The sequence below is a fragment of the Alligator mississippiensis genome, chromosome 9 (assembly GCF_030867095.1).
Source record: "Alligator mississippiensis isolate rAllMis1 chromosome 9, rAllMis1, whole genome shotgun sequence".
In the NCBI taxonomy this organism is placed as follows: Eukaryota; Metazoa; Chordata; order Crocodylia; family Alligatoridae; genus Alligator; species Alligator mississippiensis.
The window spans coordinates 79,507,037-79,526,684 of NC_081832.1; the positions used below are offsets into that span (position 1 = coordinate 79,507,037).

Here is a 19,648-nt window from a genome sequence, read left to right on the forward strand (position 1 = left end):
GCATAAGAACAATGCACGTCTTTAAGTGAGCAGACCACTGTAACGCCAATCAGTAAATTACACACCCCTCCCCAGATTCACTCCTGCACTTTATTATACACATTTACACTTCATAGCTAAAAATCTGTACACTTCACATTACAGTACATGCTAGCCACCGGCTGCTAGCTACCACAGGACACTGATGGCCCAAGACTCCTGCCCTAGAACAGGCAGTAGGGCTGGTCTTCCCCCCTGGGGAAGTCTCTTCAGGTTCACACATTCAGAGAGGACACTGCTTGCCACATGTGACAATGCAGGGGGCCGAAGGTGCAAGCAGGCTGTTCCCTCCCTGGCTGGGAACTGAAGGCATCTTGTTCACTTTTCAGCTCTGGATGCCAAATACTGGATCTTGCCTTCCCGTTGCAGACTCATTTCTTCATTTTCATGTCTGCCTCAATGGCACAGCGACGTCCTCTGGTCCCTCCATCCTAACCAACATGCAAACAGATGGGAAAGAACCAGCGTTAGCAAGGGTGGAATGAAAAGAACACGCTTCCTTCTGTGCTCAAGGAGATGGATTACAGCTCTTTCCTGCCTTCCAGTAAGCAGTGAGGAATGCACTGCAAATCTGCTGCAAGATGGGCTGGTGACACCTGCCAGCAGCCCTTCCAACATTACTGGCGTGGGTCTAACATAAAAAGGCTCCAGTGGGGGCCCAGAACCACATCCGTCTACAGGAAGCAAGGGTAGCCAGAGGGTTGGCAGTTGGATTCCCATCTGTACAACTCTTTTGGAACTGATTAAAAGAGCTGCACTAAACAAAGTGAAACATTTGAGTGGATCTGGAGCGGGGTGGAGAAGAAGGAACTGCTGGCTAACGTACCTGATCAACTGCTGGTCCCTACAGGAAGAGCTCCTCCAGCTGAGTGGCCCTGGCACTAGTTCCCTAGCTTCTCCGCACAGCTGCTCTCCTTGAACACAGGGCAACTGGAGGGCTTCTTTGCACTGGATGCCCTCTCCCTCGTGCTGATATGCTGCCTCTCCTGAAACACTTCTCTGTCTTTAAATGCATATGAGAAAATAAACCCTCAAACTTTTGTTTCTAGCTCAAGAGCTTGGGCTCCCAGGAAGGAAACCTCTTTTCCCAGCACTAACAACCCCCAATACAAAACAGTTCTTTTCTGCAGGGAAACCTGGCTGCTTTCTGGTCCACAAAACAAAAACTAGAACGCTGTTTTAGAGAGGAGATGGTTGCTATATGAGCATGAACGGGTGTTAAAACTGCAGTGCTGTATTTGACCTGCCTTCCCACTTACATTGAGAGAAAGCAGGACAGGAGTCAGAGGGAAAGAAAGCAGAGCAAGAACCCTAAGAACCTACATGGAAAAACTACAATCCCTCCCCACTCATCCTAAGAAGCATGGGATGATGATGTTTCTGCTTTGATACCCCTAGCTGCACAGCCATTAACTTAAAACACATCACTACAGAGCTACTGGTAGCCCTATGCCCCAGTATCCCACAGACAAGGAGCAGAGCACACTGCCAGGAGTACCCCCCACATTACCTACTGCAGCCTTTCAATACTTACAAAGAGAGAGAGAAGGAAGGCAGGAGAGCCCATTGGGACACTGTCCTGTCAAAAGGCCAAACAGAAGGACTCATCAGATTGCAGATACGGAAGTGCACACACCACACAAAAGCAATGCAACCCACATAGTCATTAGCACAGAGAAACAGGCACCTTAACTCCCCACCCTCATGGCATCATTCTTATGCAGCAGGAACACAAAGAAGGACACAAAGAAGGATTCTGACAAGTGAGAAGGCTAGGACCAGGATTTCCTTTCACTCGAGATTTCTAGTCAAGGCCTGCTCCACTCTCCATCTCCCTCAGGAGACAAACCCCACTCAAGCTCTAAAGTTGTAAGGATGCTACAAGTACAAGGCTTTCTAGAAGGTATACTATTCTGCCATCAGTTGAACCTGGTACAGAAATCACATGGTGAATCTCGCAGATGTGTGTTCTTTGGGAGGTGAGCCTTGGATCACCACATAGTCTCTGCTGCCTCTAAAATCTATTGATGAATGTTTAATATGCTTATAACTTTTAGAGCACTGTATAATACTACATCAGTGCTGTGCTTCCACGTTGATCACCTGCAGGGGCCAAGGAGAATTCTCTCTTCTGTCCCAAATGCACTACCTGGGAGTATGTTACCTTCCTCTGAAACATTACATACTGGCTGCTTCAAGAGACATGAGACTGACCAGGATGTCCAAGGGCTACTTAAGGCCTTTTTGGGCACCTAGTTGGCGAGTCCTGTCCACACTTGGGATTAAACCAGTAGCAAGATGTGAAGTCAAGAAGGTTTCCCCCAGGTCAGACTGGCAGGGGGACCCCTTCCTGAATCACCAGAAGGTATTTTACTAAGGATGCACCAATAAAGATTTTTTTGGCTTATACTGATGTTCGATTATTAACCAGCAATATCAGCCGATACCAATTCAATAGTTGATATACAGCCTGGCAGCTTGGAGAGCAGCATCTGGCCAGTAAGTCTGCTGGGGGGAAAGGGGGATGGGGAGGAAAGGGCCTTGGGGTGGGCAGATCAAGGCCCCCACACAGTGAGGGTGCTGCCTAGCCAGGGTGGTGAATGCAACCCCAGAAGCAGGGTGGATCCGCAGGCAGCTCATCTGGGGGTGGGGAGTTGCAGCGCTGGGAAGGGGCCTACAGGAAATTTTGGGGTGGCTGTAGCCACTGCCTGCCCCAAGAACAGCTCCCTTCTTCCCCCCCACCAGGAACAGGCCAGCACAGCCCCTGGCCCCAAGCCTGCAGTGGGCAGCCCACCCCTGCCCCTCACACAAATCTGGGGGGAACGTGCCCATGTCTCCCCCAGGGGTGGGAACAGCCCCTGCCCCACTCCCTTCTTCACAATGGGGGCCTTGATCTGCTCCCCCATTTCCCTTCCCCTCTACAGACTTACCAGCTGAATGCTGCTCTGCATGCTGCAGCTGTGCACAAGCAGGCAGCATTTATTGGCAACATTATCAGTTACACGGGCCAAATAAAGTTGATTGCTGATAATGTCAATTTTCCTTTTAATAATGCCAATCCGATATGCCACCAACATATTGGTGCACCTCTATATTTTATCAAATAAACTCCCTGCCACTGCCCTAGCAGTGCCCTTGGTCTCTTCTACAGGATACTGTAGATTTTTAGGATCTCATATTTTGGGGTACTAGACCCCAAATTAGTTATAGGGCATTAGCGAGTGCTTTTTGACCGCAATGTGTGGGACAGCCCAGGACTAAAGCAGTCATGGGCCCTTTCACATGAAATAGCTATTACAAGGTGGCCTGAGATTGCAGAGAACTTAACTCAAAGACCTAGGTGGTCTCATTCTACATGCATATGAATAGATCAGAAGGTCTGGGGGGTTATCCATGCAGCAACTCTCCATTTCACGATTCTCCACGTTTCCAACTCCCTACCATGCCTTGTCTTCTCCAAACTACCCCAGTTTCTTTAAGGTTCCAATAATTTACTTAATCAAAAACAAAGGGATAAAACTATTAGGTGCTGCTGGAGAGCTGCTTCTATGATAATTTACAGCAGTCATGGCTGAACTCTGAGAATCACTTCTACAGAGGTTTTGCACATAAGGACCTCACAGTTCCACAGACTCATCTTTTCCAGGTGGGCAACCTCTTCTGCAGCTCTCCAGGACCCATCTGAAAAACCAAACCCCTCTCACCCAAAATCAGGGGTCCCAGCCCCATTCTACCTTGGGCCAAACATCCTCACCTTCTCCGAAGCATCTTGTTTCCGAGTGGAGTCTCGCCCACGCAGGCTCTTTGCACTGATCCCGGACTCTGACGTCTGCATGATCAGTTGTGTGGCCAGAAATTGCTGCATGAAAACCATGCAGTCAGTCATTAAGATTCGGTGAAACACTCAGTTTGTGGCCTCAGTCTCACAAGGCACAAGATCAGGAATGACTAGGCTGCAGGCAGCTGCAGTTCTTTGGATACATTTCCTCACTTGCCCACAGAAGCCACAAATTGTACCCAGCTCAACAAATGAACTTTGACTCCTGGGAGCTGGGAAACCCCAGAAAGCAAAGTGGAAGCAACCAAACACCTCAGGAGCCCCTTCTCAGAGGTCTGGTTGGCACCTTCTCTATCAACTGGCGCATAAGTTTTCTCTAAAATAAGCCTCAGATCAAGAAGTCCAACTCCTGCCTTTACCTGGATTTGCTCCAAAACATCTCGCTGCATTTCCACAGCCATGTGGTACACATCATGGTCAGAGCTGTTGTACATGACTGCATTCTGGAACATTAGCATTATATCACGTTGGAACTCAGCTGTGGTTCGGATGAGCCCATTCTCAATGTTCTTCTTAATGGTAGATAAATCCATCGGCCTGTGAATGCAGGACAGTGAGAAGTGGCAGCAGGAGAGTCCCCAGCACTGCCTACACTCCTTTTCTCTTCTGAGCCAGCTTGGTCTTTGCCAGCAATGCAGTCATCTCAACTCCCACAATGGCCAAACAGAACCTCCTCAGCACAGATGGCACTGAGGATTCAGACCAGAGGAGGTGAATTGGGAAGCTTTCCTCAGTAGAGTAATCCTTGGCCAGCAGAGTGCCCAAGAAAGGCACTCACTACTCCTGCCACTACTGAAAGGAGGTGGAAGCTAGAAGAGCCCAAACCACCCCGGACTTCTGGAGATGGCGGACAATTCAAGTAACTCACCTGAAGAGACCGCTGTCTGACAGAGTCCATAGATATTAATGGAACAGCTTGTTAAAGAAGCCATCTCCTGGTGAGATGGTTCCTTTGACAGAAGGAAACACTGATCTGCTCTTCCGCAGATTGCTGGGTTCATGCCAATTAAATCAGGGGCTAGCAACTGTTTAGGAGCAGTAGGCCACACTAACAGAGCTAGATGTGAAGGTGAGCTGCCACTTCCAACCTGACAGCCACTGCTTCCCCTCCTTTCTGCCACCAATGTCATTTCCTCTTCCCCTTCGCTGCATGGCAGGTGTGGCAACAGAAGGCTGCTGGGTCACTCACCTCTGCACAATACTGTGATAGCCTGGTGCTATGTCATCAGTCACAGGCTGTAGGAAGACATTGGCATACCTACAGGGAGAAGGAGGCAACTATGAGTGCCCAGACTGCTTGCTGGCAGTGGAACAAACCCCTGGCCAGAGGCATGACCGGCAGACAGAAGCACTAAGCACCTGTTTCACAAACGCACATTTTCACTGGTCTTCTAATCAAGCAACAGAGATAAGAACTGGACAGTCCTTCATCCAAACCCAGGATCAGACCAGCCTGGGGGACAGGAGAGCAGAGAACTCCACCTGCAGTTTGCTTGAGGCTAGCTAACTCTTCTCACTCACCTGTGATTGGCTGCTGCTCTCCAAACCAGCATTATGGCCTTTTTCCAGATCTTCTGGGCTTGGATTGCCTCCTGATCTTCACTGCAAACAGAGCTGAGGAGACAAGGAAGCCTCTCAGAGTGGAACTCATGACACCTCTAGACCGCCACAAGGTTAGGGACTTCCTTCAGCAGTCTCCAACCCATCCTTCCAGCAGCAGTAACTTGAGCTCATTTGGCCTTGGACCTACCCACAGTGTTCCATGCCAGCCAAGGAAAGGAAACAGCATCCAACTCCTTGGAGCTGGCTCTATGGGGCTGTCTGCACAACACTTCAAGGAGTAAGGAGGCCCTAGGGTCAGACTGATCAGCCAACTCCCACTGCATCCCTGTTCAGTCAGCAAGACACAAATGAGACTCCCCTACTCCCTCCCAGCATGGTCTGGGATTTGCATTGTGGGTGGCTGAACATTTTGCTGATACTCACAACTGTGAGGAAGCAGGGCTGCTGGGAATGGAGTCAGCTAGCGTGTGAGACTGCAAAGGTGCATTATGGACACTGAAGCCATCATCACTCTCACTCACAGGGGGCTCGTTATCCATTTCCGACAGGTACCCCTCACCCTGATCTTCCTCCTTGGGCTCCTCCAGACTGGGAGCCTCACTGGCACCATCCTCATCATCCTCTTCCCCCCGAGCCTCCTAAGACATACAATCAAATTCAGTCAAATCAGCTCTACTAGCAATAGCAACTAGCCACAGATACTAAAGGCAGCTGTGTTTCAGCAAGCAGTAGCAATCTCCACTAGTCAGCTTCAGGGACACCTGTATAAAACCATCAATCCCTCTCCCAAAGCTTTACAGAGTCTGGAGTGAGCTCCTCTCACTTGCATCTACCAGCTGCAATGGGATGGGCACCCCACTTTTAACCATTATACCCAAGAAAGAGTCAACTCAGAATTACTTTACCTGGCTTCTAAACAGCGCTTGGGTGTCCTCCTTCATTGATTCTGGGGAGAAAAGACAAAAAGAATAAGGCAAGTTCATTCCCCAAGAACAAGTTTGGGAACCCCTCCTGCACCAGTGCACCCCTCACAAAGCAGAGACTGTCCATTCTGCACAGATAATCTTCCCCCACAAACCGAAGTCCTCCCACCTAGTACGCTGCAGGTAAAATATTTCTTGGCTGAATTAAATTACCTGACAGCTCAAATTTGTGCTGAACATCAGGCTGTGAAGAATCTTCATTCATATTTGGGACTTGTGGAGGTGGTGAGTCATCATCAGGAAGGGCCTGGAGGAAAGTGAAATGCATAAATCCAGGTGTTTTTTGTCACCTTCCATGGTGCACATATGCCTCTTCCACAGTCCAACCCCTGCCGGGTTTCAGTGACAGCTAGCCCATATGCTGAATTCCTACTGGGCTAGCTGCACACCCTGCCTAATACTGCCTGTTCCAGAGACACCTTCCGGCAGAACAACAGTGTGACCCAGAAGGAAACAGCAACTGCTCTAATTACAGTTGCCAAGATATAATCTTTAAGTTCAGAGTCCATTTTCTCTCTGAACCATTCTCCCCTGCCACACTGCTCCCTGCTCTCCCCCACACTGCCTGACAGACCCCAGCCACACACCTCTGTCTTCACCGTGTTGTGCACTCCTTCATCCCCCTTTGCTAACTCGGTCTCAGTTTCGGAGTTCTCTCCTCCAGCAGCAGCTGCTCTCTGCTCCTCGTCTGTCTCCCTACTCCTGAGCTCAGGCATCTCCACTGTCCGTGAGACTGCTACTGTGGCTTCTTCAGGGTCCAGCTGGCTCTGTTCCTGCTCTGCAGGTTCTGTCTTTATTTCTGGCCCCAGCTCTCCAAGGCTCATGAGGTCTCTGATTCCCTTTGTTTCTGCCTCTTCACAGTCCAACCTTTCTTGCTTCACAGTCACAGCCACTTGGGGCATCTGAGTCTGTTTCTCATGCTCTTGCTGGATTGGATGCTCCCATGGGCCAGTCAAGGCCTGTGGGTCATCAGTCTCTTCACAGAAAGACAAAGCAGCTTCAACTGCTGCTACATCCAGGACTTCAGGATGGTCATCTACCTTCATCCCAAAACAAAAGCAGAGCAGCATAAACCATGGGCAGCAAAAGGGAGCAAAGCACCTAGTTTCATAGTAGGTAGGGTCGGAAGGGACCTGAGCAGATCATCAAATCCGATCCCCTGCCCTGGGCAGGAAAGAATGCTGGGGTCAAATGACCCCAGCAAGGTGATTATCTAGCCTCCTTCTGAAGACCCCCAGGGTAGGAGTGAGCGCCACTTCCCTTGGAAGTTGGTTCCAGATCCTAGCTGCCCTAACTGTGAAGTAGCGCCTCCTGATGTCTAGCCTAAACCTACTCTCAGTCAACTTGTGGCCATTATTCCTCGGTACTCCAGGTAGTGCTGGGGGGAACAGGGACTCTCTCATTCCCCACTGGTCCCCCTGGTACGTTTACAGACAGCCACCAGATCCCACCTCAGCCTTCTCTTGTGCAGGCTGAACAGGTTCAGGTCCCGTAGCCTCTCCTTGTAGGGCCTGCCCTGCTGCCCCCTGATCATGTGAGTGGCCCTCCTCTGGACCCTCTCCATTGGTCCACATCCCTCCTGAAGTGCAGCGCCCAGAACTGGACGCAGTACTCCACCTGCGGCCTGACCAGTGCTGCACATAGGGGGAGGATCACCTCCTTGGACCTGCTCGTGATGCATCTGTGGATGCACAACAAGGTGCAGTTGGTCTTCCTGACCGCGTCCCCACACTGGTGGCCCATGTTTATCTTGGAGTCTATAATGACTCCAAGATCCTTTTCTGCCTCTGTGCTAACGAGAAGGGAATTCCCCAGCCTGTAAGTATGCTGCTGGTTCTTCCTCCCCAGGTGCAGTACCCTGCACTTATCAGTATTGAATCCCATCTTATTCTCATCCGCCCACCCCTGTAACCTGTCCAGGTCTGATTGCAGCCTATTCCTCTCTTCTAGCATGCCCACCTCTCCCCACATCTTAGTGTCATCTGCGAATCTGAACAAGGTGCTTTTCACCCCCTTGTCCAAGTCACTGATGAAGATGTTGAACAGTGCAGGCCTAAGGACCAAACCCTGTACTGGAACAGCTAAACAAAAGGCTTCTCAACACCCAAAATTATAGGACCCCAGCACCAAAGGCTGAAAACATTTTTACTCTTAAACACAAGCAAGTTGGCAAAGCACTCAGGCCTCTCCAGATGGACTTGCTTTTAAGCGGGTGTACCAGAAACAGGGAAGAACACATATTAACTAGACCCTTCCACCCACAGTGCTGCAGCAGTCATATGATGCTGTATATTCTCAGCTGGGCAATTCCCAACTTTGGGCCAGTGTATCAGGGAGCATTACCAGGAATTAGGGATCCCCTCAGTACTAGATTCTGGGGCCTGCCAGGTATTAAGTGATCTAGATAAATAGCCACTTGCATGCTGGCATGGGCCAGGTGAATCCTGGCAGGGAACCTCAAAGATTTCAGAGACTGCAAGGCCAATCAAGACACTGTGATCATCTAATCTGGCTCCCGTACATCACTGGCCTCTCAATTTCACTCGACTACCCTCGTATTGAGCACAAGGACTTTATTTTAAAGGATTTTAATCCTCAAGAGCAGGGGTTGGCAACCTTCTTCTAACCATGAGCCACTGCTTGAGACCCCGGCTGGCACCACAATCCACCCATCTCTTGCTGTGCCCTAGCTGCTCCTGCTCTGTGCAGAGAAGGATTCCCTGCTCCCTCTCCCAGTGCAGCCTCTTCTGAAAAGATGTGGTGCAGGACAACTTAGAGTGACTAATTCAGTGAGCAGAGGCTGCAGTGTAGGGGGAAAGAGTAGCCCTCTGCATGGGGCCACAACTAGGATTGCAGGGAGGGGATTAGCTGGCCATTAGTAAAACAAGGAACTACAAAATTCAATGGTTAGCCTGCAACAGAGGTTCAGCTTGCTATTCAAAAAACAGGGACTGGATCACAGGCCAGATCTAACCTCTTCAAGGGCCACAAGTTTCTGTCCCCTGCTCACAAGAATAATCTGTTGCATCTCATAGGCAGAGAACAGGAGTCGGACTAAAGCATCTCTTTTAGAAAGATATCTTATCTCATTTTGAAGACTCCAAGCAACAGGAAGTCCCTTGGCTCCTCTGGCAAGCTGTTCCCATGTTTAATTAACCTCACTGCTAAGAAAGTATACCCTGTTATTGGCTCCCAGATGTATTACCTTGCACTTGACTACATTAAAGCACATTTCCTTGGACCATACAATTTAATCAGGTGATGCATACTATTCTGTAGGTTACTCATCCTCATTTATTATCCCACCAATCTTTGTTCTCCATTACGTTTAATATTTTATATCACTGTATTGTTAAAAATATCACCTAGTTGTTAAAATATCTAACATTAAATATTCATAACAGCATTTTAAATATTTGACTTAAAATATTTAAAAGCTCTGAATTAGAAACAGCTCTGTTCCTTGGTATCATCCTCTTAACAGCTGAATTTTGAGATCTGTATATGAGCCAGTTTTTAACTCATCTAATGTACCCTGTTGATTCTATAGAAAAATGAGTTCTTTTTAAGCAAAGGTGACATGCTGCTAAGTTAAAATGCTTTGGAGAAATCCAATTACAGTATATCTATACAGTTTCCCGTGTCAACCAAAGGCTAAGACAGAAGAAAGAAATAAGCAGCTGAAGATCTGATGAACAAGAAATAACTAAGCCTACTTGTGGGAAGTAACGAACAAGACTGAGTTAATGAGATTTGGAGACAAAAGCAGCTAGCGCCCCAGGCTGCTCCAGCAGTTACCTTGTCCTCAATGATGGCTATAATATCCCCAACAGTCTCAAAGTCCAGCTCTTCCCCAGTGTAGGAGACTGCAATGTCCATCTTCTCAGCCAGATCCAGGTCTTCTTTCCCATCCATGCTGTGATCTTTGGAGGGCCCTGCAGCACTGCCAGCCCCAGATGCCAGGCACTCTTTCTTGATCGAATCAATGATCATGGATATTTCGCTGCTGTCCATAGACACTGTCACTGTGTGGGGATCAGACACTGTCTCCATGGAAACACAGGTCTCTGGCTGGCTCACTGGACAAGGACAAGCATGATACCTCAGAGACCAATCGGGTGAAAGCCCACAAGCATTGGGGTCTACCGGCATGGAAAAGATCAGCCATCCAGCTCAAACAGCCCAAGCCCACCCACAACTCTTTGGCCTAGAAGGTTAAAGGCAAACACAGGGGATTGCACTCACTCCCCTACAAGACAGGAAACTGGGACTTAGGTTTGCCATCAAGATAAGGCACCAAAACATCAGCTGCCCCACCCAGCATACCCTCTTGCATATCCCATTCTTCAGTGCACCCCAGAAGCCTGCCTCAGCCACTGCCTTGGAGTTTATGCCCATGCTCCCTCACCTCGCCTCCCTGTCTGTCAAGCCCAAGGGACGCTCCACTTAGAAATACTACGTGGCCTATGAGGGTGTAGTTCAGGAACGCACCTGTCGCTACACTTTCTGGAGTTGCAGCTGGTGGCACAACAGATGGTGCTGACAGCGTGGGCATCATGACAATGGTTGCCTGGGACACAGCCTCTACAGGGGGCGGCAGCAGTTTAGCTGGAGGTTCACTGGCAACAGCAGAGAAGGAAGCAAGAGGTGTGGTGAACTGTGCAGGACCAGCCTCTAAAAGCCGGGAAAGTGTAGGAGCACCTAACAAAGAGTACAAGAGGGAAAAGCCATGTGAGGAAGAAGCAAAAGCCACAGAGCTCTACAAAGCATCCACTAGGTTCTTTATACACAGATGGCTCTCCCATAACCCGGGCACTACAAATCACCTACAGCACTAAGCAGCCACACTGCGAGTCTGCACCAGACATACAACTCCCTGATCGGGCAATCTGAGCCAGAACCACGTAGGGATTATAGGGATGCCACGTGCTTAACGTAAGAGGTGCGCCACACTTGCAGGTACAAATGTTCTTCCCATGCTCATCCCCCCAGAATCCTGGGACTCAGTCACTGCTTCCAGCATGAATTTATTAACCACTTGGGCCAAACAGAGATTAGACCTTCATGAGAAGAATGAGAACATCCATACTGAAGAATAAAACATGTACAAAGGGCATAAGCCCTCATGCTGCAGAGGGCATGAGAAAAATCACACCTCATCAACAGAGGGAAAGCAGAAAACCTCCATTAGGGGAAGATGTTTTATAACTAACTGCCCATGGCAGAAATTCTTGCACCTTCCCAGATCCATTAAAGGAGCACAACGAGCATAAAAGACTATGCTTGGTTTTTTTCCAAGCAGGACTCACTGGAACTGTAAGTGCCATTACAATAGACAACCAGATTTAATGACCAAGGCTTCCAGCATTTCCAAATAGAAAGAATGTGAAAGGAGAGTCTCCACAAGTTACCTGAGGCAGCAGGAGATGCAGGGACAGCACCAGATGCCGACTGCATATCCCCACCATGCAGCACTGGAAGGACACTTCCTACCTCCAGGAGGACGCCGGAGCTGTTCATGTGACCAGAAGCCACTGCTATATCACTTTCGCCAACCTGCCAAAGGAGATGTAGATAAAGATCCTGGAGATATGGCCACACCAGTGATTCACAGGTAGATATGTCTTCATTAACATGTCTACCAACCTGTGTCTGAGAGCTTCGTTTAATGCTTTTTGCCTCAATGCAGCCCCTGCCTGACATCACAGGAAAACCTCACTAAGTCATCTAATCCAGCCCCCTGCTCGAGGCAGGAACATCCCTAACTAAATCATTCCAGCAAAGTGCCTGCCCAACCTGCTCTTGGAGATTTCAAGAGATGGAGATTTCACAATTTTTCTGGGGAGCCTGTTCCACTGATTGACCACCCTACTAGTCAGAAAGTTCCTCCTCATCTACAACTTAAATTTCCTCTGTTGTAGCCTGAGCCCACTGCTCCTAATCCTGAATATATGACCAGAGAGAAAAGCCACTCCACCCCCATCCTCTCTAGTTACCCTTCAGGTAGATGAGGACTGTTACCAAAGCTCCCTTCAGACTTCTCTTCTTCAGACTAAATAACCCTAGCTCTTTTAGCCTTTCCTCATAAGTCATGCTTCCCAAGTCTCTAATCATTATTTCTGCTGTTCTTTGCTGGACTCTCCTATCTGTCTACACCCTTCTTGAAGTCTGAGGCCCAAAACTGGGCACAATACTCCACATGAAGCCTCATTAGTACTAAATAGAGCAGACGAATCACTTCCCCTGATTTGAAAGTGACACTCCTGTTAACAGAACCCGCTATTATGAGATGCCTTATGCCTGCACCCAACATGGTGAAGCAATTGCTGAGCTTCATCTGAAATAGAGCTGCCATATGACCATTTCCTCTGGAGTAAGACTAAATGCATAAATTGGCTTTGCTTCACTCTGATGCCTTTATCCACACACCAGAACATGATTTACAGGTGTCAGCATGTTTACACACACAACCTGCCCTGATGGGCAAACCGAAGCGCTGAGAGGAAAAGTCACTTGGTAAGATTGCACATTGAACCACAAAGAGCTAAAAATAGACACAGAATGGCACTGTTAACGCAAGGAAATCCCCATACTTCCCAAACAGCCACGGCCCTAGCCCTGCCACTCTCACATCTTAGTATGGCACTGTACAGGCTCCAAAGCATGAGCTGCCTTTCTGACCGGAGGTGGAACTTGGGAAGCAGCGGGCAAGGCAGCTGCAGCACTAACCTATCTGACAGAGAAGCTGGTCAGACACATCTACCGACACATTTCTTTGGCAGCTAATATTCTCCCAGTTCACCAAAAGCTCCCAGCCTAACTGGCTAAGGTGGACAGTAGTCAGAAATTCTTCAGGATAACATACATTCAACCATAAAAAGTTATGCCAGGGGCCATGGGATATACAGGCCACTAACTGCTGACTCCCACATTCAGAAGAGGAGTCAAGGTTCTGAAGGGAGTCAACACTCCATTGGGAGGGAAGGGTCAGTCCATCTAAGACCAGAACTTCCGAGGTTAAACTTCACTAACTTCGGTAGGACTCAAATAGCATTAGCAACAGTAGTGATTCCAAAAGCTGTCTACTTTAGGGGCATGAGTAATTAGGGTCTAAGTCCAGGAAAATGATGAACCCCCTCTGAATCATGATCACATTTTTAAAGTAAAAGGTATTTTGTGTATCTTCCTGATCATAACTTTACTAAAAACTCAAATTCAACATGGAGTTGACATGCAGATAAACTTCAAACCAAAGGAAAATAGCTGCAAAGAAAGTCAAATCTTCCCAGGGTCTGTCCAGGGGTCCTACTCACACCCCTTCCTAATGCTACCTTACTCACTGGTGGAGTCTGCAACTCCAACTCCTTACAGCTCAAGGGAGCCAATTCATCTTCAGTGTTGCTTGATCACTTCAGCCCTGAATTCCCAGGCAGCATGAGAAAAACGGTCCACCTTTGTGGCTTGTACGGATTAGCATTAGACTTTACTAGATTCTCGTAAGATCTGGGTGGTTTCTAAATATCCTTGCAGAACCCATTTCAGTGCATGTCTGAAGCAGAGATTCATCAGTGTTTTTGTATATGTGAGCTGAGAGCTCCATACCAGCCTGGGGCTTGTGGGCAGGAGACTGCCCTTCTTCAGCAGCTCTGAGAGCAGAGGGGAAGGAGGCGGAGTTGCTTTCTGTCCTAGCATCTTTTTCTGGGGTGAATCATCAGTGACTGGGGTCATGGGGGCATCCAGGGAAGCAGAGCCTGGAGGGGTGTCAGGGATCCCAATGAAGGAGGCAACTGGGGTGCTGGGCAATGTCCCTGGAGTTACCTGAGAAAGAAAAAAACCACACTGTTCAAAGCCAAATCCTTACCATATGGACAATCACATTTAGTTCTTCTCCCATGGCCATTGACCCAGCATACCCCAGGCACCTGCTCCATTCATTCGCTACGTCTCCACCCTTTCATTCCCTGCCCTGCAGGGATACTGCCTCAGCACACAAGACCCTGCCTGCCCCTCTGCAGTGAAGTCCTCTGCCCCAGGCACCTGTTCAGCAGACATTCAAGGAAACTTGTACCCTACACATGACAGTGCACGCAGGCTACAATATAGCACTAAAGTTGGAAAAGCCTGCAAAACAAGCCAAGGGTCCTCCAGAGATGTGCAATGCCTCACATCCCCAGCAGGTTTCCCATGCTCAGCACAGGAAGCATCCTTACCCCAGGGCTGGCCTCTTCCACAGCTGGCTGAGACAAGTCCCCCAGAGCATAGTCCCCTCCTGGGGAGGTTGAACCTGCAGGAGAGCGAACCATCACACCTGTTAACCTTCGTGGCGGGTTCTTAACTGCCTGACGAGCTGGAAAAGAGAATGGAAGGAAAGTGAGACCCCAGGGCTCCAGACTGGTAAGTTTCAAGGAATTAATTCTGCTTCTGATCATCAAGTTAAGAGGATCTTTATAAAGTCGCCTAGTCCTGCTGCTCCTGCACCACAGCAAGGCTGATCCTCCATCCCTACTGAGTAATTGCTAATCCCTACTGAGTAATTGCTAATACCTTGCCTTCAAACCTCTCCACAACCTTCCAGGGCACTGGTTCCATGCTTGAACTGTCCTAAGAGCTATGAAGCAGATCAAATTTGGAGAACAACTTTTCCCTGTGGGAGATTCAAGCAATAATCTAAATTTTGCCCGCAGTGACTAGTAACTCAACCCTGACCCCTCTAACATCTCTTTACAGACTAGTGTCTTGCTTCCTTTTTCCTTTCATTCAGAAAGAAGAAATCCAACTTTCCACCTTGCCTTGAGACCCATGTGCTAAGACCTTTATTCAGTTCACTCCCTTCTTTATAGATTCATAGATGTTAGGGTTGGAAGGGACCTCAATAGATCATCGAGTCCGACCCCCAACTGTCCGACTTTAAACTGTCTTCATTTTGTCTCCTTGCACTCTGGCACTGAAAACTGAGTGCTCCCCTCTCTATGACACCCGTGCGCCAAAGAAAAGAGACACCCTTGGTCCTTTTGCCTTCAGATTAGATCTGGAATCAGCTTTAAATTTGTCCCAAATGTTTTTTCTCAGTAGCAGCTCCTGTGTGGGGAGGAACAAGCAAGCAAAGTCCCACCTTACCCTGATAAGCAGCATCAGTAGCCTTCTTCTTCACCTCTGCCTCCTCCTCTTCCATTTTTTTCTTCCTGCACAAAGAAACAGGGTCCATGGTCACACAAATCCACCTGGTGCCACCCCATAAGCAGCAGGTCAAACACCCACATCCTTGATCTGTCTTTGCTAGCTAAGGTTCAATTAAGGGCATTGCATCCATCCAGCTTAGTTGCTTTTCTTAAGCCTTGCAACAGAGTGGCAAGAGAGAGAAGACTAATTCTCAGAGCCCTTGGGCATGGCTATCTCATGGGAAAGTGCAATAAAAAAATAGTAAGATAACAACCTACATCATAATCTCGTTGCACAGGTCCTCCAGCCTGTTATCCATGTGCCCAGTCTGAATCAGCTCTGCATCTTTCTTCAGTTGCCTACAAACAGACAGAACTACCTCAGCTATTTTACAACTAACTGCTCCAAAGAGGTAGTTAACCCCATTAGTCTGAAGATAGGCAGAAGGCATGGCAGGGTGGTACCCTAGAAATTAAAAAGAGTCTTTAAGGTGTCACTTGACCCTACACCTTCTGCACAGCTGCTCCAAGCGAGCCTCCTGTTCCCTACAATTTTCCCTGCCAGACCTCCTCCTTCAGAGCAGTGAGAGTTACACAGACTTGCAGACAATACCTACCTGTACTTCTCCTGTGTCTCCTTTATCATTTTCTTCAACTCCTCAACTCTTTCTGCTGTCAGTTTCCTCACAATGACATCTTCCACCGTTTCCACCACCTCCCCCTTCTCACCGCGCTTTCTCCTACAGAACAAGGGCCAGAAAACAAACATAGGCACCAATCACAGGAACCTCCCCAGTCCTCCTGAAAACAGCACCAGCTGCCCTGGCATCTGTCACATCTGTACCTTCTCCCCCCTCACCTTTTCCCAGCACTAATACTGGAACTCACATTGCAAAAATCACTTTCTCTTGAAAAGTCTGCCTAGCCAGATTCCCTTCTGACAGCAGTTTAGGTGGTGTGGAAAAAACCCATAACAGACAATTCTACACTAACTTTTTCACAGAGCAAATGCCTTTCTCTACTCATACGAAACACGTGTGGTTACTAACCTAGGCCAGGAGTGTTTGCATTCCTGTCAAATTTTTACCCTCGTTAATTCAACTTTGGAAAAAGACTTTTACTATCCATGCCTACGTATAAATCCATCTCAGAAGCCCATGTCAGTCATTTATGCACAGCAGAGACATAAATACTACTTTCAAACACTACAAATTTCCTTAGGCATCAATTACCAACACCAGTGCCCAGATTCAGAGCAAGAGATGAACACTACAGCTTTCACTGGTACAAAGCTAGTGTCCAGGAGAAGAATAGGGTTTCATTTGCCCCTCCCTAAACAATCCTCAAATACTGCAGGTACATAAAAGGCAACATAAAATATTAGCTCTCCTGCTCATCATTCTTACTAGCTTCTATTCTCCCAAATTTTCAGTATTCTGAGCTGTAATTTTAAGCACACAATTTTTGTTTTATAAGTTTAATTTGTTTCATTTTAAGATCTGCTGTATAAAAAAGAACAAAGCTATTTTAGTATGCAATCTATGTCCTTTTAAAAGTAAGTTATTTTTAAAAAAGCAGCATTTTTATAGAAATTACCACACACTATGTTGCCTCTCTAGCTTCCTCAAACCAGCAAGCTGAGAGCTGTGCTGGGAACTGCAGCCTAGATGCCTCAATACCTGTAACCCACTGGTTCAGGGATGAGTACAGGAGTGGTGTGAATGAGCACTCAGGATAGCACAATGACCAGTTCTAGAACCACTTACATTTGAAATGGTCCAGTCCTTTGAGCTAAGTAACAAAACATACAAAAATGAGCAAAACGCTCTAGGTAATATTACCTACCCAGCATCTCCTGTTAGGTTAGGGGGTAATTTCAAACAACGGCCCTACTCTGCTCACTTTCCACACCCACACAGTGTGACCAGATTTCTCTGCCGTGCCTGCGCCTCCTTGCTCAGTAGCAGCCAATGCACTGTCTGATGCACTGATGACACCTCCGCCCCGCCAGAGGTACTGCAGACACCACATGCCTCAGCCTTTGCACTCACTTGGGAGTCTCTGTGGTCTCCAGGAGTTCCGAATACTGAGATGCGCAGTGCTAAGGAGAAACAGAGGGAGTCAGAGCACACAGAACAGTCAACACAGCCAATTCAGTTTATTGGCAAAGCTCTTGGGTTCCCTCCTCTAACAGCCAGGTAGCCTTTGAGCATGTTTTCATGTTTCCCATACTAGTACTGTAGCAGGAAAATACTGCCACAGTACTAGTATGGGAAGCTGCAGTGACTTCCCAAGCTGCTGTGTACCCAATGCATCTATAAGGAGGGTCAGCTAGCACCACAGAGTCAGCTCTGTAATGCCAAATAAAAACTAGGAAAGAATAAATTAAATTAAAAAGGTGGCCCCACAAATTAACACGTCCTCCCCTGGTTTTCCAAGATCCTGATCTTTGAACAGTCATACTCCAAAATATCAGTGCTAGTAATAGAACAGGTTGAATACAACATGATGCTTAAAATTACAAATCTAAACTATGATTTCAAATCAACAACCAAAAATCTTTGATTTAAATAATAAATTATAATCCCATTTTGCATTTATATCGTTTAGCTATTCGCACTGAATGAGCTGAATAAGTGAAATAGAAAAAACACCTCTTTTCATCTGCAGAAGACTTGTGCAACAGTTTGGCTGGCGCTGCAATAGACTCAAGGCCAGGTGCTCAGACAGTGACTTCCACAAATTTAGGGGTGTTGGACCTAGCCGCGTTGGTCTAAGGACACTGGAGGTCAAGGCTCGTTGGGTAAATCCAATATCACTCCACCCAGGAAGAGCACAGACCATCTGCGGATGCTTCCTCAGCCTGACAAAGGGTGTTTGTGCCCAAAAGCTGGCTTAGAAGAATGTTTCCAACTACTTGAGTTGGTCTGATGAGAGATATCGCATTTATCCAAAGACTCGTCTCCCACAAATTTAGCAATTTTGCTTTCTTTGAAGTTTGGTAGCATGCGTGTAATGTGTTAGCTCTGTCTAATACCCTTTTATCAAATTATATCAAGTTTAGACCATAAAACAATATACTTTGTTTTATTTTCACATATGCTTTCATATAAATTTTAGTTTTAGAGAAAAACGAAGCAAAGCTGTTTGACGTTTAAATTAAAAGTCTTATTTAACGTTTTAAGTGGCCACTTTTCTACCCCTCTACTTGGCCGAAACTGGAGTCCCTTGAGCAAGAGCTCCCCGGCAGCGGGAAGTGCCTCCGCCTCCCCCTTACCTTCTGAGAGAACCAGTCAGGTGGGCGGCCCGGCTCGGCAAAGGGCTTGATGGCCCTGCTGACTGACACCCTGCGGGGGAGAGAAGCGGGTGAAGCCCTGCCTCCTGCCCTCGCCAGCGCCCGCTCAAGCCACACCGGGCTGCTCCCGCCGAGCTGACGCCGCTGCGACGCCTGAACAGCTTCCCTGCTCGCGGCGGCGCCGCCTGGCCAGCGCCCAAGCGCAGCCCGAGCACGGCTGATGGCTCGTGCACCGGCCCGCGCAAACAGAGCCAGGATTCAAGTCCTGCTGAACGGCAGCGACAAGCCAGGCCCTCGCCTCGCTTGTCCCGCAGCCCGGCTCCGTCCCCGTCCCCATCCCCGCAGCCGGCACCACCGCGACGACGGCCCAACCCCCGCCGCGCCGCGGCTCTCACCAGTTCTGGTCGCCGCTCCGCATGACGGAGGAGGCCAGGCACAGCTTCTCGCGGACGGACCACGGCTCCGTGGGGCCGGCGCTCAGCAGCTTGTGCTCTGCGGGGACGGACGGGCCTCTCAGGGGCGGGCGGGCAGGGCCTGCCCCCCCTCGGCTCCCCCAGCCCCGCCCGCCAACTCCCCGCTCCGCCCCGGGCCGCCCCGGCCCGTCCCCGGCCCCACGGCACTCACTGCCCGTGCCCGCCGCCATCTTCGCCGCCAGGCCCGGGCCAGAGGCGGGGCCCACCGCAAAGGTCGCCGGGAAGCGGCGCGCGGGCTGCCGGGAAGGCTGCCCGGCCCCGCCCCCAGCCTCTCTCTGGCCGGCGGCTCGGAGCGCGCG

General features: G+C 48.8%; 1 protein-coding gene across 2 annotated transcripts; it reads right to left on the reverse strand.

Annotated features, from left to right (window-relative positions):
- Positions 1-76: 76 nt before the first annotated feature.
- BRD8 (bromodomain containing 8) lies at positions 77-19,588 on the reverse strand. 2 transcript variants are annotated; one of them, XM_059713025.1, is made up of 22 exons: positions 19,501-19,588; positions 19,272-19,368; positions 18,859-18,928; positions 17,633-17,682; positions 16,199-16,321; positions 15,861-15,941; positions 15,541-15,605; positions 14,634-14,770; positions 14,026-14,241; positions 11,835-11,979; positions 10,915-11,124; positions 10,222-10,502; positions 7,011-7,463; positions 6,577-6,670; positions 6,346-6,386; positions 5,864-6,078; positions 5,399-5,491; positions 5,067-5,135; positions 4,237-4,414; positions 3,794-3,898; positions 1,574-1,618; positions 77-470 (listed from the first exon to the last, which is right to left on the reverse strand). In XM_059713025.1, exons 1-22 carry the CDS (start codon positions 19,517-19,519, stop codon positions 411-413), a joined length of 2,847 nt encoding a protein of 948 aa, XP_059569008.1. In that variant the 5' UTR covers positions 19,520-19,588; the 3' UTR covers positions 77-410. The 2 variants fall into 2 exon arrangements, with proteins under 2 accessions (XP_059569008.1, XP_059569009.1); XM_059713026.1 differs by lacking the exon at positions 14,026-14,241.
- Between the last annotated feature and the right edge of the window lie 60 nt (positions 19,589-19,648).